General features: G+C 36.8%; 1 protein-coding gene across 2 annotated transcripts in view; it reads left to right on the forward strand.

The window, feature by feature from the left end:
* Nucleotides 1-27617, forward strand: part of LOC120317501 (myosin light chain kinase, smooth muscle-like) — an 83863-nt gene that overhangs the window by 9926 nt on the left and 46320 nt on the right. For both annotated transcript variants that reach the window (XM_039364151.1, XM_039364152.1), the window contains 4 exons: nucleotides 159-1195; nucleotides 10288-10404; nucleotides 14092-14163; nucleotides 27162-27212. In XM_039364151.1, coding sequence (XP_039220085.1) covers nucleotides 159-1195; nucleotides 10288-10404; nucleotides 14092-14163; nucleotides 27162-27212 — 1277 coding nt within the window. The remainder of the gene's footprint in view (nucleotides 1-158; nucleotides 1196-10287; nucleotides 10405-14091; nucleotides 14164-27161; nucleotides 27213-27617) is intronic.

A 27617-nucleotide genomic window follows, 5' to 3' on the forward strand; every position in this document is an offset into this window, starting at 1 on the left:
GCAATAAACTATTCTGCTAATCAGCCTTCCCTTCTATAAACATATTTTGTCCTTTCTCTGAGGGGGTGATTCCTGAATTTGTTAAACCAGCTCTTTGCTCCCCCTATTTCTCTTTTCCCGCCCCTTCCTCTCCCTCTCAAACCCTTCTCTGCTTATAGTGGGAGGCAGAAAGTACGACAAGAGGCTGATTGTGGAGAGGATGCACTGACATTCAGAAACATCAGTGGCTCCTTCAGGAGGAATACTGGGGAAGGCCAGCAAGTAGAGGAAGAGCAGGAGAGTGTCCGTGGAGTGCTTAAAAGACGTGTAGAAACCCGAGAGAGCACAGAGGAGAAGCTAAGGCAACAGGAGGCTGAGCAGATTGACTTCCGGGACATTCTGGCAAAGAAAGTGAACACCAAAACTTTTTCTGAGGAGGAGTTGAAGGAAATCCCAACCAAACAAATGGACTTCCGTGGTACCCTGCAACGGCAGGTCAAGCCGAAAACCTTGTCAGAAGAAGAAAGGAAGGTCCATGCTCCACAGCAGGTAGACTTTCGTGGAGTATTGGCAAAAAAGGGCACCCCCAAACCTTCCTTACCAGAAAAGGCAGCAGGTTCAAAGCCAAAGCCAAGCACCCCAGATTTTAGATCTGTGCTTGCTGCAAAGAAAAAAACACCAACAGAGAATGGTGGCCCTGGGACTCAAGTCCAGAATGTGAATGCCAACCCTGAAGTGCAGAAATCTAGTGCCAGCAATAAAGTGCCAGACATCAGCATCCCCTCTAAAAATCCTGTGACATCCAAGAAGTTGAACGCTGTCAATGCTACTTCGAAACTACCAGAGACCAACACCGTTCCAGAATCCCAGGATATCAACTCTAGATATAAAATACAGAATGCTATCACCAAGAATGAAAACCAAGTTACTAATTCCAGCTCAAGGGAGAAAGAGAATAAGAATGACAGTAATTGCAAAGGTGATTGCCCACCAGCAGTAGATGGACGGATAACCAAAGATAAAGAAAAAGATAACAAAATAGAGCCTGAGGGAATAGCACCTTCCTTTACCGAAACGCTACAGGATACCAAAGTAGTAGAAGGTGAAAAATTGGTCTTGCAATGTCAGGTTTCCTCAGAGCCACCTGCTACTATCATCTGGACCCTGGATGGCAAAGTCATCAAATCATCAAAGTTTATTGTTCTCTCCCGAGAAGGTAAATTGATGTAAACAGCAAGGCAACCCACACTACATGCTGCTGTTTACAGCCTACTTCTTTGATTTCATTATTTTTTACTATATATATATATATATATATATTTACTATATTATTTTTTACTATATGTGTGTGTGTATGTGTGTGTGTGTGTGTATCTCGCTATAATTTTGTTTACTTCTGTCCCTTTAATTGATTCAAAATTTGCCAGTATTTGTTCTGCAAGGAGCAAAGAATAGTCTTTTTAAAATGTTTCCTGCAACTTCAAAAATGTCAGGCAAATTTTTATTACAATATCTTTAAATTCAGGTTTATGTTTTATATAAACATGGTTTTATATTTTTAATTAAATCTTTTAACATTTAAAATGCAACTTCAGATGAGGAATTCCTTCATAGCAATTCATTTTCAGTATCTAAATCCTGGCATAATTACCATATTAAATGAAAAATTTGCTTTTGTGCTGAAATTGAAACAGCAATAACTAATAGCTTTGTTTAAACACGTCCTTCAGAATTATCTGAGACAAAATATAGGAAAATTAATTCCCAATTTGCTCAAGTTAAATATTACTTCACACTGATATTATTTGATAATTTATCTTTTACTACTCTACAAGGATGTTAGAATTCAATAATATTTAAACAATGAGCATGTGCTAATTCCCTCAAATCTAAAGATTAAATTTTAATGTAAAAGTCATCCAACCAAGTTTTAACTGCAGAAGTTAGAACATTCTTTGCCAAATATTAGAGCAACTTTTACTTATCTGGAAACCCCTGGAAATCCCAGGATTGCTAAAGACCATGGTGGCTGGGAACTTTGGAAGTTATAATCCAAACCATTTGAAAGGCCCAGGCAGAAGGAGGCTTATTAAGACCTCCTTTTACATATACATTTTACATACAAAGTAAGATGAAAGTGAATGCTCTTGGTGTAAAATAATTCTAATTGTATTTCTTTGCCTTGTCTTTTCTCTTTAATCTTTTTATTTAACTATATATTACTCTTTTTCTGGACTTTATATAACATGATCAACTGAAAGAAAGTAGTATAAAGGCTTTGTATATGTCCAGGGAGAAAGAGAGAGAGAAATGATTGTGTATTGCCTCAAAAGGCATTGGAGTACCCTGAAGAGATTTAATATACTGAAATACTTGAACTAATGACAGGATATTTTTTGATAAGATTTATTTAATATCTTACTGGAATTCTGCAATCCATATTTAAAATTGTCACTACTGATATATGTGAGCTTGTGGCAAATAAAGATATAAGAGATAAATTGTAATAATCACTTTGCTATTATTTTAACAAAAATAAAAAGTAAATACATGCTTTTGAAGTTAGATAAAGCACTTTTTCTTCCCAAGAGCCTGTTGCACTCCACTGAGCTGTAACACTTTTGTCATCCCTCATCATTGGATATGCTGGCTGCTGGGAATTATACTTCAATGCCATTGAAAAATCAGAGATTCCCCATATTAGCCACAGTTCCAATTTAATGATCAGTAATTTTTGAGAAAAGTAAGATCAAGGGTGTGTGTGTTCCTTTTTCCATGGGTGTCTGTCCTTCCAATACCATCGAAGTTAGCTGGTTGTCAGAGAGAGAAGTTGTAGTCAGATCGGCAGCACTGCTTTGGATTCATCTTCCTGAGTGCAACTCTTAGTACCAACAGCACAGGTGAACAAGGGCAGAAACTTTGAGGAGAAGAAATGGTGCCACAGCCAAATCAGAGGTGGGGCCTTTAGAGGGTATGAATCTTCAAGACGACTTAAACCACTGTGTTGACTTCAACATTTCACAATTAAATAAGGCACATGTTAGGACAGGGTATGAATTAGATATGGAGTTTGACATGATGAACTCAATTATTGATATTATAGCAAACAATTTTCTCATTACTATACTTGCATTTCCATCAGATAACAGGAGGCAGAGACGCTATCTAAAGGGGCATATAGCAATAAGCTATTTCTCATTCATCTATGCATTGTTTGGGAATAACAAGTCTCTAAAAATATTAATTTCCAATAAAATTCAGTGTCAATTCAGGAGAATTATGATGTTACTGGTGTTCTTAACTGTAATCGTATTTTAATTTTTTATTTTACTAAATCTGTATATTCACTTGACCTAGTTTTCCCATACATGTGAAATCTAGGATTTGCTACTTCAGACTGCAGTGTTGTGTATCATAAGATGGAATGCTGCTCTGTAAAAAACATTTTTCCTTATAGATGTTAGAAATGGGCTTAATTACGTTTCTGACATTGTCCTCAGCTCTCTTATTTTTGTGCTCCCAAGCATGTCTTCAGGTCAATCTTGATTCCTAGCAATGGAAGAGGACTAGAATTCATAGTCTCCTGGTTTCTATCCTGGTGCCTTTAAATAATACTGTACCCACAACTGGCCCTCCCTTGGGTTATTCTATCATATAAGTGAGGCCAAAGTTATAGGGAGGACTAGACCTTGGGCTTTCTCTAGGCCAGTGGTTCTCAACCTTTTTAATGCCGCGACCCCCAACCGGTCATAAGTCAAGGACTACTCAACCGGTCGTAAGTCGAGGACTACTCAACTGGTGCAGCACCGTTTGCAGAATGGGACTTTTGGCGGGCTCAGCAGGGCAGAGACACCTGGACAATTCCTATTGGCTTTTGAAAGCCAATAGAATTAGACTCTATTCAAGAGAGTCTATTCTATTGGCTTTCAAAAGCCAATAGAATAAAAGTGAGTAGCACAGCTAAGGAAAAGGGGGGGAAATGGTGGACTGCATTGTTTGGCGACTCCCGTGAAATGGTCGTTCGACCCCAAATGGGATCCCGACCCACAGGTTGAGAACCACTGCTCTAGGCAGTTCTGTACCTACATATACTGCACCAGATTATCAAGCCATTGGCTACAATATTTCTAGGCTACTGTTCAATGTATTTTGAATGTATTACAAAAATCATTGCAGAGAAGTTGATAGATATCATGGATCCCAATATCTTAAACACCCAACTTTTTTAAAATTAAAATGCAAATACAGCAGAACCCAGAAGAGTCCAATCAAAGAGGGTGGAGGAAATTTTCTCCTGGTTTGCATCTGCATTGCAGTGCTTGAAGTTTTCAATGATTGAAACCCCATCTACTGCCTAGACCAGGGGTATCAAACTGCTGGCTCATGCGTCAACCGGAAGCCACATCCACCCCATTGCCGGCAATGGCAAAACCGTCCCGATATGTTGTGCGATGTCACATGACATCGCAAGTTTGACATGTCTAGACCCTAGACCAGTGGTGGCAAACCTATGGCACGCGTGCCAGAGGCGGCACTCAGAGCCCTCTCTGTGGACACACATGCTATGCCCCGGAGATGGCAACCATCCCTCTTCAAGCAGCCGCCTGCTAACTCGCGGAGGTCCCACATGGCCAGATGCATCCTAGCATGGCTGGTTTCCCTCCCCCCCGTCATCCCTCCTGGCCTCACATGCTGTCCTTTTCCCGGGCATGACCCACTGCATCGCCTCCTCAGCTGTCGGCCAGCCGGCCAGCTCAGAGGCAACTTCTCTGAACTGCTGGCAGTGGGCTGCGGAGCCCTTGAGTGTGCAGGTCAAGGGGCTGGCAGGCTGAATTTATAGTATAGGGAGAGGAAATAGGATCCAGATCGGTTATTCCTTAAATAAATATTTCAATTTAGAGCCATTCCTCTTGTTTTTAAGTATGCAGGGTTTGTCATAATTTTGTATATTTGATGCAATCTATGTAACACCATTGCCTACTGTTTGAGCTATGTTATTCTTAGAAATCATAAATTTGCTTAGAATGAATAGGGATTCACTTCATGCAGTAGGTGCACTAGAAAAAAGCAGTAAAATATTTATTTGACCAAGCTAGGAAGTCATAATTCTTTCATTGGTTTTATCTATTTACTTACTGTATGCATGTATGGATACTTAAAAGGCAGTAACTGAGTTTGTTTCAATAACTATATTAAACCCTCAACCTATATCAGTGGTGGCGAACCTATGGCACGGGTGCCAGAGGCGGCACTCAGAGCCCTCTCTGTGGGCACAAACACCATTGCCCCAGTCATAGGCCTTCAGCTGGGTTTTATAAAACCTTTTCGCTTTAGGCCTCCACTGCCGTGTACAAAAAAAAAAAAGGTTCAATCAATCAGTCAATTTCAATTTCTCGCAGGGAAAAAAAGATCTTGCAAAGTTGGAACTGATTGATTGAACTTTTTAGTCCCAACCAGTCTGCTGTTACCACTGCAGCCACGCCCACCCAATGGGCCATGCCCATCCAATGGGCCACACCCACCCAATGGGCCACACCCACCTGGCACCCGACGATTGCATAAGTGGGTTGCAATTTGGGCACTTGGTCTCTAAAAGGTTCGCCATCACTGACCTATATCCTTGTTCTCAATATATATATATATATTTTCTTGTTTCAGATTATTCATTTGGCTCTGCTACTCTAGTTTTTGCTCTGTTACAGATTAGAATAGAAAAAATATTAGTTTCTACTTAGATGAGATTTGTAGTTTAAATAAGTACTATGCCCAAAGCAAGAATATAATTTAGTAACTTTAAGACACCAATCATAGGAATCCTGGTTAAATGCAATGGGTATATGCATAATTCTATAATTGTTATCCATTTCTTTAGCCAAAAAAGGCAGCTTATAAAAATCATTAATCAGTTAACCCTGTACTTAAGCTAATGATCTAAAAATATAAGGAACATGAAACGAGATGGTGAGGGAGGGACTAGATGGCAATTGCATGAATTACATAGGAAAGGGAAGAAGAGAAAAAAGAGTAAGATGTCACAAAATGAGTTAAATTTATCAGACAAGTACTACTTCTCAATGACTAATATTCAAAGAAATGCATACTTTTCAGTACAGTAGTCATGACTATATTTCTGGAATACAGTATAGGCTACAAAAGATGAAGTCCTATCCATTTCCCCTGTTCAGGGGAAACTTTCGGGAAATGCCATGGATTCTGTTTGGCAGTTTATTCAGAAGCCTAAAATGGATTGCAAAAGAGAGCTTATCTTCCTCTCTGAAAGAAGATATCCCATTAACTAAGTCAGATATTCAATTAATAGCAGAGCCCATACTTCTTACCCATATTATTTGATCCAATTCATATAATAATGCCAATTTTTAACACAAATTATTAGAAGGTTCTGCTATCAATTTTCATATGCCAGTCCTTCCTTAACAAGATTTCTTCTATAAATAACTGTTCTAGTAATCAGTGACTGCAGAATGATTGCTGGATAAAATAAATAATTAATGAATTGGAATTATATTTTCTATTCTGCCATGATGATTCAATTTTTCTGAGAGAGTCTGCCCATCCTAGCAGATTGATAGGGTAGGCATTCTCCAGTACCTTTTCTGAAATGTTCCCATTGAATGGGACCTGAGAAGTGTGCCCTTTTTGTGTGTGGCTGCTTCTACCTTATGGAACATCCTCCCTCTGGTGATCTGGCAGGCCCTCACCCTCTTAACCTTCTAGAACAGGGGTGTCAAACTGCCGGCCTGCAGGTTGAATGCATCACGCGGAAGCCATGCCCAGCCCAGCTCTGGCAAGGGGAAAAAATTGCGATACATCACGACACGTCATGTGACGCGGCGAGTTTGACACCCCTGTTCTAGAAGGTCATCAAGACTTAGCTTTTTACCCAGGTAAAAGGCTGGGGTAACAGGGAGAGTGTTTTGGATTGGCCGTTGGGGCATCTCAAGGTAACGACTGAGGTTTTGGTTGTATATTATGGTTTTATTTGTATAGTATGGTTTTTATAGCTTGAGAATATTATTGTCATGAGCCATCCAAAGTTGTGTTTAAGATGTGCAGCCATACAGGTCTTTGAAAGAAATAAAAATAAATTATACCATTTAGTAAATGTGAAGATTATCTGAGAGATGTTTCTTATTCAAAAATGATCGGAGAATATCCCTGCATTGCCTTGCTTTTTTGATGGGGGAGGGGGGAAATAATCCCAGTATGTGTATGTTCCAGTACAATACGGTACTTGTATTTCAACACTGATAGCCTCTGAGAGCCTCTGAGAGCCTATTCCAGTGATGGCGAACCTTTTAGAGGCCCAGTGGCCAAACTGCAACCCAAAACCCACTTGTTTATCACCGGGTGCCGGGTGGGTGTGGCCACGGTGGTCATGGCAGACTGGGTAGGCAGGGCCAGGGCGGCGGGGGCCAGTGCCTCGCCATCTCCGGGGCATGGCACGTCTGCCCACAGAGAGAGCTCTGAGTGCCGCCTCTGGCACGCGTGCCACAGGTTCGCCACTACTGGCCTATTCTATGTGTGAACTTTGTATTCTGTATATTTGTATATTCTGTACACCCATTTTCTCTAAAACCACATACAAGAAATGGCCAGTAGCCTTAAAAATAGCATATGGACTTTTTGTTCTGCATTTCTGCATCAATTTTATCCCAGCATTTATTGTAAAAGAGCAAATGAATCCTAACAATAAGATTTTTTTTTTACATATTTGGAAACTCACAATTATTTTAGAAACATTGGATGCCACATATAATGTGAATTGCTCATTCTCAGGATGTTGCTTGCATTGCCAGATGCTTTCTCAGTGGGAGTTAGGGTAGCTCTGGTTCCTGACCAACTGGGACCATAATTTTCTAAATTCTTTGATGTTTGTACTTTTACTGAGCAGATGTTTCTGTCCTTTATCTGAAGTATTTTAGAATTAGAAAAAAAAAGCATAAGAGATTCTTTAGAGTTCCCCCCCCCCCATAATCTGTGGTTGAGTAGATCTGGGAATAGTCCCTGTGGAAAACAGATATCCCAGCCGATTCCCGTTATAGCACAAATCAGTGCACAGAAGAAGTATAAGATACATCTTCTACTAAGATTGCCAAATTATAATTTGGAGACTAGGGAACTGTCTCTCAGTGCATCAGTAATGTGAAAAACGAGACTGCTCATTTGCTATTCTTTTTTCCTTTGTTATATCATTTTTCCCAGTCTCTTGTAATAAGTAGAACTCTGATGTTTTATCCACTGCACACACCATCAAAAAGTCAAGAAAGTGACAGAAGGAGCATTTGATTTTTTTTAAAAAAAACTTATTTATATTTATGGTCCAGATCTGGCACCTTATTTGTGAAAACTATTGCTCTTTATTAATTCATGGAACAGTGTACTGTAGGGGCCTTAATGCATTAATGTGCTTTTGCAGTATACAAAATGGATATTGTAAAACTAGGCTATAACTGCATCAGATACTTACCATAAGTAGGTGCTAAAATAAAGTAGCATACTTCAGCAGCAATGCATAATGTGACTGTAAGAGGAAAAAGACAGCTGAACTTAAATTCCCAACTTTGGTTACTTGTATGCCTCAGCCTTAATTGTTTTTCAGATTTCAACATCTCAATAACTTTTTTTAGATTCCTTGGGGTACGTAGCAGCAGTTATTACAGCTGGAAGAGGGAACATGTTTTGCTGGCCAAGATAGGAAAGTAAAACACAAGCGCTACCCTGTTAAGATGCTTTGTATATTTGTTATGAAGACAACTGACTATCAAGCTGGCAAGAACTGGAAATCTTTTGCCAAGTTTGCACTATTTCAGTTAAACCAAACATCACCTTCAAATAAGTCCAAAACTCAAAAGTGTCTTAGAGTGTTTGGGCCTATAGCTCTATGCTATAAAATCTATGAAAGATTGGATCCTTCCCACAGCGTTGGGAAACATGTTCCCTTATAATCCCAGCTATAAACATTTTGACCATGTTGTGCCTAATGCACTGAAGTTGCTGCTTCAAAACATTGCAGTGCTCATTTCAGACATACAAATTTCATAACACACTATTAGTTGGTTGACAGCTATATAAACAAATCAGAGAAGGGGTAGATCAGCTTTTGCAGCAATGCTGTTGTTCTCTCTCCTGGGATTTTATTTTGTAAGGTGCCAAGAAATTCAGAATTCCGGACTGGAGTTACCAGACAAAGTTTTCTCAGAACTATGAGAAAAGAATCTCATCTCTGGAGGTCAACAAGGGTTTTTGTGGAGGAAATACCAAATGTTTCATTGAGAGACATATGGTCTCCCAACGCAGGCAATGAAGCAATTACCTAGGTCACAGACTTTTTGGAAAATGTTGTGTCCTTAGTAAACATAGCTAGCTTTCCTTTTTGTTTGTACATTTACTTGAAGTACTTTAAGGAAAATACTTGTGCATGATTAAAGCCTGGGACATCAGATATTTTTAATTCTAAAGTGAACATCCTCTGCCCTGACCTTTGGAGAAAGAGAGAGATTGGCGTTTGTACTGTGATGGGCAATCAGAATTGACTTGACTGTATTAAGTTCTAAACTAGATGGAGTGGTCATGGTGGTAATAATGGATTTATTTTTATCAAAGTGTTGACATTACAACATATTGTTCAAGTGACTTTTTTTCTAGAATAGGGATGCAAAACATATGGTTCCCCCAGATTTTCTTAACCTATAATTCCTAGCAATCCCAGGAACATAGGTGATGTTGAGGGATGTTCCCACAAATCTGAAGGCTACTAGGTTTATAAATACTGAGGAAAACACAGTAGGATTTGGACACGTTTTCTCTTTGAATCAAAATCTTGAATAAAGTTGAAGGAAGCAAAATCTATAGGAATAGTTTCATGGTCATCAGTCATATTATCTGGAATTTCTGGATGCTGTAATTCCAAATATTTAAGAGAACCAGAACAAAGGATACTGTTTGAATTGTTTATATCTTTCTGTGTTCTGGCTGAATATGCCCAAATTCTTGACTTGAAATTGCACTGGAAAAGAAGAGATAAAGGTAAGCATTAAGGATTTTGATGTCTTAATCATAACACTATCCTTAATTTCTGAAAACCTGTTTTCATGAATCAAAAGTAAGACCAACCTTTTGGCCTACAGAAAAGGACTACAAAGTTTCTCTTATGTTAGGAACTTTTTCTAAATGTTCATGCAAATTTAGAAAAGATGATGATTTTGGTCTTATCAGTTCTTCATTGAGTTGAGTTCATTTCAGTTTAGATCATTACACTTCTGTGATTTGTCTTTTGCTTTCCATTAGGCTCACTGTGCTCACTGACCATTGACAAGGCCTTTCCTGAGGATGAAGGCCAATACAAATGCATAGCTGAAAATACTGCAGGAAAATCAGAATGCATTTGCAGCGTGCTGGTGAAAGGTAAGTAAATTGACCCAAATCTCAAAACTGTTCTTAAGAATCCTTAGGTGATACTATTCATATTCTGTTTATGTCAAAATTCCAATCCCTTCCTATCTTGGTTCCCATTCCTAAAACTATCCAAAAAGTGGGGGGACTCTTATTAGTTTCTTTCTGCTCCATACTCCTTCCATAATAAATTAGCTTTTGAATGGGACATTAAACCAGCCAATCATGTGTCTATATTGTGCCTCAATTAAAGACCCTCCATGCTGTTAATTTTGTCAAATCTGAATTTGCTTTAAAACCCTGTCAGCATTATTAATACAATTATGGAATACAATTATCAAGACTATTTCTGTATCAAAGAAACATCTATCTTTGGAGCATTTTAACCAAATGATGAGTTACTGCACACAAGATAAAATTTAATTGTAACAAACTAATAGCACAGGTGAGAGAAAAAAGTGAAATGTTTCTTGTTTTAGTGCTTTGTTGTTGAATTGGAACTGTGATAGAAATTTGTCAACCAAGAAAATAGTGAACAGAGCCTGTGCTATTCTGTTGTTATGGACATGCCTGTTTCTTAGCTAGTTTTCATCCACAACCCTTAATGCAAGCAGACAAAACCAACTCAGGCTTAAATCAAAGCGCATGTAGCTTTCATGGCTGCATAGATTATCCCTAAGACTTTTTATTTAGTCAGTATATTAATTTTATTTTACTTAAAACCTGCCTTTTAGCAATGTATATTATTGTTTTCCATAAAGGAGTTTGGAGATGACCTTGGGGAAAGAATTCATATAAACCTTAGCCCAGATAAGCAAAAGGGGTGGGGGGGAACACTTTAGTGTAAGTGGGAAGAGAGAGAATTTATGTCAGTTTTCAAGATTCTTTTATTATAACCTAAAACAATAAAAGAGTTTCAGTAGTTCATGTGGTGTCTGTTTCCTGACCTGGTCTGGCTCAAAGGGCTGACATTTTCACTTATCCTCTCTTTTGGGTTTATTAGACTGAGTGTGTTTGGTCGTGGCTATTCTGTCAATTTCAAAACTAATATTAGACTCTGTTGATTTTCATCACCCTAGGATATTGTTTGTCAAATAGGGTAAGTTGGCAGGATTCAGATATCATGCTAAGTTATATACCGCTTATAAAGTAAAAGATAAAACAACTTAATGTAAAACCAAATACATCCCAATAAAAAATCCTACTCCAAATTAGTTCCTAGTAACTCCTTCTTTCCAAATCTGATTGTTCCATATAATCTATCTTCATAGCTAATAGTCTCTGATAGGCATTTCATTAATTAGTTATCTAATTAGTTTTTAAACCCATTATCACATCCAATGGCACTGGACTCTGTAAATTAGTTACACATCACTGGATGCTTTAGATTGAGACAACGGGAAGAAGAAAAACATTATCCAAGTATTCCTCATTTAGCATCCACAGCTGGAATCAGCAACTTGATCCTTAAGTGAAGCAGTTGGCAAGTGAAGTTGCAACTGCATTGCAATCTTTTTTCAGCTTTCCTTTGCTTTACAGACCTATGAAGGTTGTAAATGTGAGGATTGATCATAAAGTCACTGTTTCATCTTGGTCATAACTAAGCATTTACAAAGCATTCGCTAAAGGAGGACTATTCTGTAGATTTTTGCTCATATACAGTAGTGGGATTTCGTATTGTTTTTCCAGTTCTAGCTGCAACCTTTATAGGCTTCCTAAACCTGCTCTGAAAATTTTTTCCTTATGGATTGCAGGTTTCTGAAGAATCTTGAGGGGTAAGTGAGGGAAAAATTGTCATGTCAATAGAGGTCATTCTGTGTGTAGAACAATACAACTGAAGTTTCCATCACCAAGGTCCTCTGGCTATACCTTCCTCAGTCATGCTGACTAATTTGCAATGAATTGTGCAGATGACACTCAAGACAGATATGAATCCCTGGTTTTTTTAAAAAAATCAATTGTTCCATTCATCATTTGCACAATTGCTTTATTTCAGGTACTGGCCTTCTCATCTTCTTCATTATTGGACAGTGAACAGCCATGTGCTAAATTCCAAAGACATTGATAGAATGTCCTTTCTCAGTATCCAGTTATTAGTCACAGATATATTTGATGTCCCCATTGTTCCTTCTTTAATGTCCCCAATGCATCTTTTTGTTCACATGTAACTTAAGCCATTTGAGGATAATTTAAAATCTGGCAAAGGGCATTAGATCAAAGCCCAGTAGATCAAAGCCTTTTGCAAGTTATCTTGCAAGATCCTCCGTGTCTTTATAAGGTTATGTTGCATCATTAGAACAAATTACCTCTTGTAGTTGTTTAAGGCAAATTTGTTTTGAACATTAACTCACCTTTACTCACAATGAAATTAGAACAGTACCATAGCATTTTGCTCTCCAGTTATAAGGTTATTAGGTAGTCACTTATCATAGAAAGAAGCAAAGATACGTATTTATAGGATACCACTGCAGCCAGTATAATGAAGCGCTGCTAATAATAAGGAGTTTTTTTGCTACCCTATTAAATTCTGCCAAGTCCAATCGTTCCTTAATATTTGAAGTAGAAACTTGAGAGGTAGCTCATACTCAGAACAATCACCATTTTTGTTTTAAATTTAGACTAGAAATATCAATATATGTTACTGATTTGGATTGTAAAGTGGTACTGGAAATAAAGGCAGCTATTGTTTTGCAAAGATGCACCAAAATTTAAAATCACATTATAATTTCAAGTAACAGACATAGTGTTTCCAGTCAGCACTGACCAGATCTAGATCAGTTCATGTTCATCAAAATTATTGTAGCATATGCCCTTGTTAGTAACTTGCTTAACCAGACCTATGTATTAGATTAATTGTTTCCATCCAGTAGAGTATTGTGTTATATTGTTTGCTTTGCATTGTTTTGTTTTAAATGCTTGGAACTGATTTTTATTTGCCACAGGTAAGCACATCAGTGACTATTTACAGCAGTCAAAGATTAGTACAAAAGACAGAATACATAGTTGATGCCAAAAGAATATTGTAGTGCTTGAATATATCTTCCAATAGTATATGTACATACTCTGTTGGTTTCACTATCGCTTCTGGTTAAATAAGTTTTTACAGTGATACAGAGATACAAACATCTTTTTTTTTGTGAGTAGAACATACACAATGTGAATGATCTTCGTGCAAATAGTCTTGATTTTCTTGAAGTCTTTAGCATAAAATCCTGATATCAGCCCTTGTGGCTCTACTCCAAAACTGAAACTTGACCAGTTCTTTCAGCATTAGCTCAATAGACTTATTTTTCCTAACTCCCTTCATTTTAAGCCCTCTTCAGCAGATTCATGTTTTTATAGCAAAAAACTTTCCACATGGGACATAACCCAAATAACCTGCATGCATGCTTTGAGTAAAGTAATAAGATGGATGTTTAAAATTTAGAGATTTAAAGAATTCTAATCGTAACATTTCCTGGGGAGCAAAGAAAACTATTTTCATTCTGTTTTTCAAAATTTAGCCTGTCCAAGTCATTGTTGTTTAAATATCACAACAATCTCCATTTGCTTTCTAGCCCAGTTAGAATCAAATGACAGACAAATCAGAGTTCTCTTTTCACTGCAGTTGTTGCTCTTTATCTCAAAATGGTGATTTGGTTCTTAATTATTCTAACCTTCCCCCCCCCCACACTCCCTGCAACCTGTTTCCAATTTCAGAGTCTTTAAAGTCAACGGAAAAGAAGACCAAAAACCCAAAGACTTCACTGGGTTCTGTGCATGGAACAGAAAGTAGGTATCTTTGCTTTTTCTTCATTTTTTTCTAAAATGATGTAGGTGCTTTGAAGTCATTTTCTATAACTGTGATTTAAATGGTCTCTTCCAGGTATATAGCAATTAAATCTTTAAAAAAATTCCTGACTGGGGATTTGAGGAGTTCCCAAACTGGTTGAGATGGTCAATTTGAAAAATCTGATTATAATAAGACAAAAAAAGTTGGCTGGCACTGCTGCATGGATCCCAATGCCTTAGATTTCTCCCGTGTGGTTGTTCCTCTGTTTTCCCAACAGATGAACAACAGATGTAATTATTTTCACTATGTAAACAGGTAGTTTGAGAGAATCTCAGAGAATACTTTGCACCTAGTTAAATTGCCTCAGTATCAACTTTTCTGTACTGAACCTGGAAATATGTTAAAAAATACTGGAGATACTCAGATATAGCTCAGATACTGTGATGAATGAATTCCATTCCTTTATTCTGCCAGAAAGCCTTTTCTTCCATTACCTCTCCCCATTCTGTCAAATTTAGATAAGCCATAGTGTAACCAATCCAAAGTGTCCTTTCCATTAAAAAAATGACACCTTTCAACTATAGCAAATAACTTTCACAGGTTCCCCTTGCAGCCTCCTAACCACCCCTAATCCTACTTCTACCTTTAATCTTACCTTAATCCTACAACCTTTTGACAACTTGAGTTTCTCTTCTTTTTTTGAGGAGGGTGATAGTGATATCCTGACATTGTACCGGTGGGCAAGGAGAGTTTATGTGATAGATTCTTTTAGGCAGGCAGAGGGGATTACTAGTGTTTATTTTGTTGTTGCTGCTGCTGTTGGTGTTGTTGGTATATTAATCCAATCTGAAATTCATATATATATATATATATAATTCAAAGTAACAGATTAATAGTAAAAGACTCCTGTAATTGGGCAGCATATGGATGAATTTTAGCAGTTTGAACGTTGTGAGCTCAGAAGCCCACACAAGGAGATGTTGGGGGTTGTATAAAGCCTAAATGATGAACAAACATGTGATATATTATCTGACTTTTTTTTTTAGATGTTCAAGAAATTGTAAGTGCAAGGAAATAAAAATTGCTTCTTATCTTCTACTGATAGAATTATTGTACGTGTAGCACTAGTTCTGGGATATCCTTGCTTTTCTGAACAACTTCAGTGCCTCTCAGTTCCTTCTGACTTTCAATGAGGACATTGACTAGCTATAATATTTATGATGCAAACAAGCTTTGGTATACATGTGTTTTTGAGGACAATCCAATTGATTATGAACCATTGCACATACATTTGCTGCTGTAATATAACTAGGGGTATACAAATTAACTTCTGTGATGGCTTTTTTCTCTTTCCAATTTGCAATTATGTTACAAGCTGATTATTTTTCTCCCTTACAAAAATGTAAAGGCTTGCTTGGGGTTTGGGAGTTGGCTGAGGAAAACCAAATTTCTGATTTGCTGATTAAGTATCTAGCTTTATTCCTAAAATAAGAATTGAGAAAAGACTGCATGGGGAGGAATTTAGTAGTGGCATAAAATTGTTAATCAGGAGTTTCCTAAGTATTGTGATCCCTGTAGTAAAGCATGGACCCTCCAAGAAATCAAAGAGAGAGAGAGAGAGAGAGAGAGAGAGAGAGAGAGAGAGAGAGAGAGAGAGAGAGAGGGAGGGAGGGAGGGAGGGAGGGAGGGGGAGGGAGAGAGAGAGAGAGAGAGAGAGAGAGAGAGAGAGAGAAAGAAAGAGAAAGAGAGAGAGAGAGAAGGCAAATTTCTCAGCCTCTCATAGCTAAGACACTGTGGCATTAAGCCACCTAACTTCATTATACCTGGATTCATAGGGTGGTCTTTTGTCCAATGCCCCCTCCCCACTGCCCAAAGCAGGAGTCCTCATACCATCTCAGACAAATGGTTGTCCAATCTTTGGAGAATAAATCAACACTCTCTTCCCTGTGGCAGTTCTTCAAGTATTGGAAAATTGCTATCATATCTCCTTTCACTTTTTTCTTTATTAAGCTAAACAGCTTTGTTAAGGTAAACATATATTTAGCCATTTTTCATAGGATTTAGCCTCCAGGCCCCTTATCATCTTTATCATTCTTCTCTTCACTCTTTCTAGGACAGTGGTTCCCAACTTTTTCTATACCCCACACCCCTAGAATGTTTCTGATATAGTAGTGGCCAAAATTGTGGAAACCTTTTGGGAAAAGTGTACAGTAGAAATGTCACCTTTGGTTAAGTTTCCACCATTTTTTCTTCTAATTTCTTTATAACTGTAGCCTTGTTCACTTAATAATACTATTTTACATCTCTTTCTGGGTAACCAGTCAACTCTTTGCACCATTACTTTAATTTTATTACGTTTTACAAGCTCACTAAATGAAAGAACACAAAAAAACCCAACCAACTTGATAGCGACCACATAACACACTGACAAATGTCCTCCTCTCAGCTTCAATACATGACATCAATAACTGAATCCTACTGTGATCTGATTGGCTCATTGCCAAAACAAGATGACACCTGATTGGCTCTCTAACACTCATGCTCATTGGCTACAATCAGATGAAGGAAAGCTACCGGATATCAACCTAAGCAAGTTGTGCTTCCTTTTTCTGGTTATTTGGCTATAACTTTTCATAGAATATAGTACAGATAATTGAACAAACTTTGTTGCATTACATTCTTGATTAAATTATCTTTCCATTGATATATAATTTTATGGTACTATAAAAAAAAGTGGTGTTATTAGCCATCAAACCTCAAAAATACACTTTCCCAAAAAGATTTCCACAATTTTGGCCACTATTGTATATTCTCGCACCCCTTACAAAAGTTCGAAATAATTGCAATAAATTTGCATATACACTATAATTTTGAAAAGCCAACTTTTCGCACCCCCTGGAATATCGTCTCGTACCCCCAGGGTTGTGGTGATGAGAACTGGATGTGGTATTCCAAATGGGGTCTCATCAGTGCATTATGGAGCAGTACTATCACTTCCTTGACCTTGTTACTATCTCTCTATTGATGCAGCCCAGAACTACCTTGGCTTTTTTGGCAGCTGCAGCACACTGATTCATACTTAAGTAGTGTTCCATCAGGAGACCTACATCCTTCCCACATTTGTGCATTTGTTTTTTTCCTACCTACATGCAGAACCTTACTTTTCTTACCACTGAACTACATCTTGTTGGATAGGACCCAAAGATCTGTCAAGAACCTTCTGAATCTTGAATTTATCTTCCAAAGTCTTAGCAATTCCTGCAAATTTGATGAGCGCCTCTTCAGTCCCCTCATCTAGGTCATTTATGAAGATATTGAAGAGCATCGAGTCCAGGACAAAACCTTGATTAACCCCACTGCATACTTCTCTCCACATAGATATAGTTCCATTGAGGACCACACACTGAGTGTACTTAGCCAACCAACTACAAATCCATCTGGTAGTGATAGCATCAATCCCACATTGTTCTATCTTACCAAGATGTACTGTAGGCTGTGGTCTGCTTTATCAAACGTCTAACTGAAATCTAGTAGGTATATTACATCCACAGCATTTCCTTGGTCCAATAATTTAGCCACTTTATTTAAAAAGGCAATAAGGTTTGTTTGGAATGACCTGTTCTTAACAAATCCATGCTGGTTTCTAGGAATAACCTTGTATTTCTAGCTGCTCATAAACCTACACCTTGAATATCTTTCCAGATGCAAAAGACAGATGCAAGAAAGAAATTAAGCAGTTCTGCCTTCTCCCCGCTGCCCGTCTTCTTCTTGCCATTGTTTCTCACTAGTGGACTAACCATTTACTTGTGGTTAGTATCCTATATTGTTTTTATAACAGGATTTGTATTGGAAGGAGAAAGAAAAGCCATTTTTTTTCACACCAGAGCAACTAAAGATGAAATTTTTCTGTAGAAGGCTAGGGAGGAAACAAGATTGACACACATGACAATTTGCCCTTTAAAAATGTTTATTGTCACATCTTTGGGCCATAGTAAGCAGAATGAGCTCGTGGTCATGAGTGTAATATTTACAAAAATTACAAGCCTGCTAGTTACTGACTTTTAGGTTACTATTCCAAATAAATGCAGAGAATATACACAGAGAATATAAGATGCAGCCATTAATCTAGTACCTTGATCAACTTCTCACAGATAGTTTTGATTAAAGTTCATTTAAATTTGACTTATTTGATTAGGTGCAATAACTACTTTTATAAAAGACTGAAAACTCTTTGTGGATTTTTTCTGAAAATGAATAAAAATGAACCGGTGACCTCTGGATTTACTGATTAAAAAGGGCTGTATGCTCTCAAATGAAGTGTTATTAAATGTTATTCTTCAGTTTGGTAATAGTGAAGAATTTTATGCTGACAATAATGTTTATACTATCTTGCTAATAATATTCTTGAAGATACGTCTTTGGGAGTTTGTATAAACATAAAACCTCATTTTCCAGCCCACTTTTTCAATAAAATTGTTAATGCGCTTCAGGTTGTTGTATGAAATATCCCTTAGAATGCTTAGGCAAAAGCCTGATGAAATCATTGCAAGTTCACTCACACATAATTTTCAGTTGTGGTGCTGTCAGAGTTTAATTTTTTGTTCTTGCTGCTTTCAAAATAATTTTCTGAGTGTCTTCAGCAAGTTCATCCTTGAAATTGTTATTTGCTTTATAAAGTCCTGAACATTATAAGGAATTAGCAAAAATGAAAGGACCAATTCTGTCTCCAAATACTTTAGGTAAAGTTGCTCTTTCACATTTTTATGGAAAAATCAGCATATTGTCCTTGTTCATTTATGTTCCCCCTTTCCCAATGATTCTCCTGAAAAAGAGTGTTGAAATAGCTTCAGAAATATGGACAGGACAATGAAGATTAGAATTTAGAATGAAAATTAGTGTGGAAAGAAAATGCAAGTTTTGCTAGAGATACCTGATTTTTTTTTTACCTTTTCTTTTTGCAAATCAGTCCTGTTCCATTAAAGGATTTTACTGCTACCCTTAACTTTTGCAAATAATTTGCAAAGATCAGTTTTTTAATATAAAACAAGTTGTTTTTCTGACATTCTTTTCAAACATTGCCATCCACTTAAATAATTCTTTACTGATTTTTTGTGTTTCCTGAACAAGTTATCTTAAACTCAGTGTTTAAAATTGCTAATACATGTCCTTTTTTAAAAGACTTCTAAGGGACCCTAGAAAACATTAGGGATGTTACCCAACTTGGCGATTCCAGGCAACTCCTACCCCACTCTTCCTCAGAACAACTGCTGTTATGACTTTTATAACTCATGGAAAGTAGCATCACTCTCTATTACTTATATAGTTCTGGCCTTTAACACCAACATAAGGGGTGCTAAGCACAAATCCACCAAGTTAGCTAAAAAAAACCCTCACATTTATTTATGGAACATACTTATCAAAGGAATCACTTCATACCTTTAAGAAGTTTTATCCAACAGTAGAATGTAGCCTGAATAATTCTCTGTTTAGCAACATTGTTGGTCATGAGTCTTTTATTTCTGTTATTCCCTAACTCTGCTTATTAACTGCCTTACATTTTATTACTTTGCTGCCCATTATTCTATTTATTGTTCTATTATACTTCCACTCATCTTTTGCTAAGATTTCACCAAAATAGCATTTCATAAATCCACAAATACTAAATTCCAGAGAAAATGTGTCCCTTCTGTGCTCAGTGAAGAATTCGGCTCCTTCAGAGTTTATGGCGTGGTTCTCTTTCTATCTTTCTTCCAACATTTTTTTAAAAAAACAATGTTTTTGTGATATCTGAATCCTTGAGGAAATAGAGCCTCATGCCTGTTATTGCATAAAACCTGTCTTGATTTTATGCCAAAGAAATGTGTTCCTTGATTATTCTACTTTTCCAGAGAAAGGGGTTAATAAATATCATTCCTAATATAGTATGTTGACTTCACTTCATCAGAAAAGAAGAAGGTGGAACCCTGCACAGTGTCTGAATTTCCAAATTAGAGTTACCTCTAAGAAAATTATATTATGGCATAGCATTCTATTCAAAATATCAAATGGAACAATATCAGGTTTTTGAGGACAGCCAAACTTACTGCATTTAGAAATAAACCTGCCCCCATCCAAATGCTTTTGTGTTTGTTTTTGAATGTATTCATTCCCCAAAACTTAATATCCCCCAATTTATAAAGAATGAGAGGTTTTGTGCCCAATTTAAATCCTAGCACTTTCGCTAGAATATTACAGCAATAGATTGTCATCAAAATAAATATGACCAGTGTTTTATATCTTTTTTTCCCTCCAGGGTGGAAAAGATACAGAACATTTTTTTAGTAGGGAAGGGAAGGGAAAGGGAAATTATGTATCTATTATTGGATTATAAATATTTTATATTTTATAAAAATATTTACATTACAATCTCTGTTAGATAGTATGCAACCAAGGCATTAAGTGTTTAAATTTATTTTTCATTTCTTTAGTCTGGAGGAAAAAAGTGGCACTGGTACAATTCTGAAACCTGATATAGTAAAGCTTACATATTTGGGGAAAATGCTATTAAAGACAGGCACATACAAACACACACTGAGGAAAAGAGGCTAGGGGTAGTTCTAAGAAGGTCTGACTTCAATACTACCCTCAGCCTGGAAAGATTAATATCAATTACAGTGTAATAATTTCATGGCGATGGAGAAAAACCTGATTTTGGCAGATAAATCACCTTTTTTATATTCTGGAAAATGTATACTTATCAATTTTCCTTATAGCTAGGCACGTTCTTCAGGCTAGTGCTGTGCAAGTAGAAATCCAGTTGTATGTAGAGCAATGGGGAGAATGTTCTAGTTGAACAAACCATTCCTTGGCATCCAGTTAAAGCTTCTGCGAGGTATGCTATTGAGATTCAGCCAGATTATTATGCTTTATAGTTTATGCCATCCGGACACAAACTGTGACTTAGTTAATACTGGCAAAGAGCAGAATTTTCCATGAAGGTTTTATTTACAGTTTTTTTTCTGCATTGCTATCTGGGGGCAGGCAGAAGGAAAGTGTGATTGTTATTGATTGCCCCTACAGAAGTAGATCATGAAAGCTTATCTGTGCTGTACACAAAGCACATAGGCTTTTTTTGCTGTGGCTCTAACAAGCTTTATTCTTTTTTCATCTGCGATGCAACAGCTACTTTAAAAATCATCTTCAAATTATTCATAATTCTGTAAACACTTATCAAATGAACTGTGGTGTTCTTTCATTGGCAAATATTCCTTCAACAATTTCAGCACATCTTAATCTGATTTAATTTTTGTTCCAGAATATCTGACATCGTTGTTATGGCAAATTTCAAATAGCAAATGATTCCTGAATTAGATTTAGGGAAGGCCTCTGTGATCTCCACTGAAGTGACTTGAGCAAATGAGTTTCCTTAATGTAGTGAGATACATATTCCCTGCCTCTGCTATGGCGATTGGAACAGCAATAACTGAGGAATGGGGCAGGGATTTTTTTTTTCCTTCTCTATCATTTTTTTAGTTGTCCCAGCCTGTGCTTTAAATTTGGAATTTAGGTCTTTCATCAAGGAATGGTAGGTTTTTCATTAGGGAATCATGCCGCCATAAACCTTGATAAGTGATCTACATATGGTTGACAATAGAAAAGGTAAAGACATGGGTTTCCTTTTATGCCATTTCTTCTTTCACTATAATATTCTACATGCCTATCTTCAGTGGTAGAAGAAGCAGCCTGCATAAGCCAATTCTCTTTCCTTTTTAACCCTCTCTCTGGCAGCTCCCTTTCTTTTTCACACTCATCTTTCTATGCAAGGTTGGGAAGTGGAATCTGGATCTTGGCTAATGTCTATCCATCCCTCCTTGCCTGATTTTTAATTAAAGCTGTTTTTCTCTTTTATGATACTGACTTGTTTCCTGCAAAGAGATTCATAATCATTATTCAGAACTAATTTACCACACAAAATTGAAGAGCTACCTTTAATACTTCCTTACATCCTATTATGTAAGGCAAAACAAGGTAATGGAAGCAAGTTACATTCAACTTGGAACACTGAAATAGGAGGACTCACAGGGCAATCCAAAAAGGCAAGTTGTCAAGTAGGTTAGGGGTCAAAGGTTAGCGAATATGCTTTGTGCTGTCATGTTGGGATCAAAAAGAAAAAAATATATGTCAAAGCAGGATTCATGAAAATTCTTTTGCTAATTTAACCAGAAGACTTTGCCCTTCCTTTACTTATGTAACACAGCAATATATTCATGTATTCTTGGAGGTGAAGGCTATAATATTCTGTATGTGAGTGTGGGGAGCAATTCGTAGGGAGAAGCCACAAATCTTGGCTAATTTTAGCTAAGGATATTAAAATCAGAGTTCATTCAGAGACATAGCTTCCCACAAGAGCAGTAATTTCATCTGAAAACTGAAGGAACCCTTAAGTAAATAGTTCCTTACATGCTTTCTAAAGTAAATTTTTGGTAAAGATACAAAATATTTAATCAAATTCTTGAACGCAGTTGTTTTTTCATGCTAAAATTAGCTTTTCCCTTGTTTTTACTCCTCCATTCCCTTTTGCTCTCAATTCTTTGGGAGCTTTTTGAAAATTTTGAATCTGATAAACATTCCACTGAGTGAAGCAGCTTGGACATCTCAGTTGGAGGAGCTGTTCTGCGTCCCACTTGATTTCACTGAAATTCTTGATAGCATGCAAGAGGCTTGAAGCTGATTGGTTAAGCACAGCCTCTGCCCCACATATTCATTGTGGTATGATTTCCAGTGGCTCTATGTTGTTTTTAAAACAGCATAAACACAAACTGCACCACTGTGCAATAGTAGATATGACAGGAAGAAATCAACAATGGACAATATAATTCCTTTGGCTCCACCAGGTTCCTTGAATCACATTTAATTGTTTTCAAAAAATGTTTTAAACTAATTATTTTTTTAATGAAGTGAACATGCTGCAAAACAATTAATGCTATCTAATATCTTTAATGTATAAGAAAGCTTCTACAGCTCTATGGGTTGTCTTAAAAAATAAAAACAGTAGGTATTTCTATCTCAGGGTTTTGTTTGAAAAAGTGCAGTGGAAGGCAGATTGCAGATTTTGGATTTTTATTATTTATTTCTATGGTAGAGGTAGATTTACACTGGCCAGTGTTTGCTTGGCATTAAGTCTTACTGAACACAAAAGGACTTAGATCTGAATAGTCAGAAATAGGAGCTCATTGTAGAAGACTATCATCAAGTGACAGAAGGGACCACCAACACATTATTAATAAGAATGTAATTATACTGGAGACTACCACAAAACCCTGGAGCTAGAGTTAAACTGAAGAATTGAAAAAAAAAATTCCTGGAAAATGGTAGGAAATAAGGAAAATCACTTCCTTATTTTTGCTTGGTAAAGTATATGCACATGATCATGTGATCACAAGGAATAAAGCTTAGCCCAATGGAATCTTTCTCTGATATTTTATAGTAGAGTTTCTAACACAATTGATCATTACTGAAATATTAAATTATTTTGGGCATTTTAAAATTTGTGTGTGTGTGTGTTTATGTATTCACTCTCATTTTGTTTTGACTATTTCCACTTTATGTAATGGGAAGAGGAGTAATAGTGGATCAGCATACTAAAAAACAGACATTCAAATTGAAATATGCATGTTTGTGTGTATTAGGAATAATCGCCTTGATAAAAAAATTAGGAATTATACAATTATTAGGATTTTATGATTTGCAATCAGACACTTTGTGGAATAGTTTCTGTTACTACCTGGCAAAATAGGATAGATAGCCAAGCGTCAGCAGCATGATTATTCTTTTAAGGAGGGTTATTTATATGTTCACTTCAGTCTGGTTTATAAATGCTACATTTTCTTGTGAGGCAATAAATTTTCCGGAACAACTTTTTCAAGAAAAAAAAACTTGGTGAACCTGTATCTGTGTGAAGCAATCTTAGTGGAACAGAGTATTAAGGATATGTGGATGGAGATGGTCTTTGTGCAGTTGCATGCAATTTTTTCCCCATTTTTGTCAATTTGCTCTGACTGGAACTGCACAGAGAGCTATTTATTGAGAAGTTAGAGCAGTTGGGAGTTCTGCATTTCTATATTTAGTAAAATGCCTGAAAAGGAAACAGGAGAAGGAGACCGGGACAGGAACAAACACAGCCCTTCTGAACATCTCTTCTTATGGGACTGTAACAAATGTCATGACAAAAGTTTCATAGCTGCAAGGCCAGGAGGTACATTTTTCTCCCACATGGTATGCACTTTTCTTCCATTACAAAATAATTTTCATACATAAAATAAACATATTATTTCAAAAAATACATTCTTATTCTGTTTCACATGTATATTCTACTAATCACGAGTTTTCCTCTCACTTCTAAATCTGAATCTTAAACCTTAAATCAATCCGTATCTCTATAATGCCCTTTTAACCCATTACATGTAATTTTAAGTCTCTTTTTTCAGTCTTATTCTGGCTTACTTTTTGTGCCAAGCAGGTTTCCATAACAGAGCCTCTGTTTCAGCAGAGAGATCTCCCTTTATTGCTTGTGATGTCATTTGGGTCAATGGAAGACATCCCATCCTCCGTTTTTGGAGCCTGATTCCTTTGTAGTTCGACCCTTGTTGCTTTAAAAATTCAAATCTCAATGTTTGGTTCAGCTGAGTAAGACATTCCATTGTATCCAGTTTTATGGTTAATAGTTGGTTATCAAAGTTGTCATCGTTCTCAGTAAGTCATGTTTGTACGTCAACTCCTGTTATTTTTGGAGTTGTATGTAGTTTGATTAAGGTTACCTTTTGATCCTCAAAAATCTCAGTGGGATGCTTATGAGGTAATATAAATTCCTCTTTGATGTAGGTTAATTCCTCTTGGTGTATTTTGGCCTATAGAATAGTCAGTTGAAGTCTGGAAATCAGTTTGAGGGTTTGAAGTAAGGTTTCTGACTCTTATTTTTGTAGTAATCTCTTTTATTTTAGTGCATACTTGCTCAGTGGCTTCATGAATTTTTTCCAATATAAGTTTACAGGTATGCACTTTTAATGACGAGAAGTTTTAAAGTGAAGTTTTATATAACTGATTCATTAAATGAGTTAGAGTTGGAATATTTGTCCCTTTTTTTCACCAAATTTGCTCTTAACAGGAAGTAAATGCCTACCCTGAATCATCCATTTAAATTTAGATACCTGACTCTTAGTGATGGAGCCAATTATAAAACATATATAGATGACCCTGAACCCTGGTTATCTGAGGAACTGCTTCAACTATATAATATTATATTAGCCCAGTGGTGGCGAACCTGTGGCATGAGTGCCAGAGGTGGCACTTAGAGCCCTCTCTGTGGACACGTGTCCTAGGCCTTCAGCTGGGTTTTAGAAAACCTTTTCGCTTTAGGCCTCTGCCGCCATGTGCAAAAAAAAAAAGGTTCAATCAGTCAATTTCAACTTCTCGCGGGAAAAAAAAGATCTTGCAAAGTTGGAATTGATTGAACTTTTTAGTCCCACCCAGTCTGCCGATACCACCGCAGGCACACCCACCCAATGGGCCACACCCAGCCAATGGGCCACACCCACCCGGCACTCGATGATGCATAAGTGGGTTTTGGGTTGCAGTTTGGGCACTCAGTCTCTAAAAGGTTCGCCATCACTGTATTAGCCCATCCCATTAGTTCTGGAAAAGAAGGCATGTTGCTAGGGATCTACATTTGGTGGGTCCCAGGAAGTGGCCCTTCTTTGCCATGGTGCCTGCTGGATGGGACATTCTCCCCCCCCACACACACACACACCTATAGGCAGATTAGTTCCATGCCATAATTTTTATGTTTTTTTTTCATTTTCTAATAATGACTTTTTATATGTTTATATGATATATTTATATATTTGCTGGTTTTTTTATTGATGTATGCTGCCCAGAATCACATTTTGTGAAATGGGAGGTCATATAATAACATGCTAAATAAAGAAAGAAAGCTTTTTTTTCCAATCTTGTCCCAATATCCCATGACTATTACATCGCTAAAGACCAACATCAGTGGAAATGTCTAGTCCCAGATCCTTTAAGAGATGGAAGTATTGTGTGCATACTTGAGACAGGAAGAAAAATATATTTACCAAATTAATGATAACCCTTGAATATGCACTACATAAGCCTAAAATGCATTCAGTGTGACCTTTGGACTGAGGTCCAGCTTTCCACAATTTTTACATCCTTCCTGTGCTTTCATAAACTTCCAGCTACACTGGACATTAGCTCAAAACATAGAAAAGTAATGAATTTCAGTAATTTTCAGTTTTTAATTAGAGTATTTTGCTCAGCCTGCTGAATCTGTTCATTGCAGAAATACTCTTCAGCATTTAAGAGCAAGATTTATGTGGGGCATTATCTCTTTTCTATTTCATTATTAAACTATGTACAGAAAACCATTTATTGTCATGGCTCTAGTTTCTATGAATTCATGTTATCTTTCCCAATTATCTTAAGCTGAAAACTTCCATATCTGAAATTCCTATTTTGTTTTTTGTTTGCTTTTGTAAAAAATAAACATATTTCCAAGGCTCAGGGAAAAGGATTGAAATATTTTTATTAATGCCCCAAGGCCATGGTCAAAATTTCTATTTCTGTATAGATGTGGTGAGGAAAGTGTTGCAGCCGAATGTTTTATGTGCTTCACCCTTTTGTTAAAAAGTGTGGATTTAAAGGTCCTCAGTAAGAAGAGATATGTTAGACCATACTTCTCCCATGAACCCTACCCAAATAAAGAACTCAGAAAGCTGTGAGAGCTTTGTTATGTAGTTTGCCTTTGTTATCTCATACAATGACCTGTATTCACATTTATTTCTCACTAGGAATCTCTTCTTGGGTAGAGATTACCAGTGTTCTCATCCTTAAAGCAGACATTGCCTAAGATAAGATATGAGAAGATTTGTTGGATAAGTAAGAGTTTCATCATTCATGTGAACTTCACATCTGAACTAGCTGCACTTTTTTTCCTTACTAGGTGAGGCAACTGTAAAGAAGAAACCAGCTCCAAAGACCCCACCCAAAGCAGGTATTAATTGCTCAGCATTAGTATGGAGAAGACTGTGAGCCATGAGTAGGTAGTTCAGGAAAATATTTGTTTATTGAAAATGTTTAAATCCTGTATTCTGCTGAAAGGTTTGAATATGATCCCAGAGGCTGACAATCTGGATAACAAAAAAACAAAGGAATTGGAAAGAAAAGATTAAAAAGCAAACTCAAGGATCATTTCTCAAGTATAATCATAATTTTTTTATATAAGTATTAATTACAATTAAGAATATCTTGTATTTAGATACTGCAATTTAGAATATTTAGCATAAAATTATTTGACTCTTGCACACCAGATTGAGTACAATATTAGAACTAAAGACATTGGCACACATTACATCAAAGTATCAAGGTTTTGATCTTGAGCTAGTTACTTAGTATTGAT

This window comes from Crotalus tigris, unplaced genomic scaffold (genome assembly GCF_016545835.1).
Source record: "Crotalus tigris isolate CLP2741 ecotype Arizona unplaced genomic scaffold, ASM1654583v1 scf7180000019678.143050, whole genome shotgun sequence".
In the NCBI taxonomy this organism is placed as follows: Eukaryota; Metazoa; Chordata; class Lepidosauria; order Squamata; family Viperidae; genus Crotalus; species Crotalus tigris.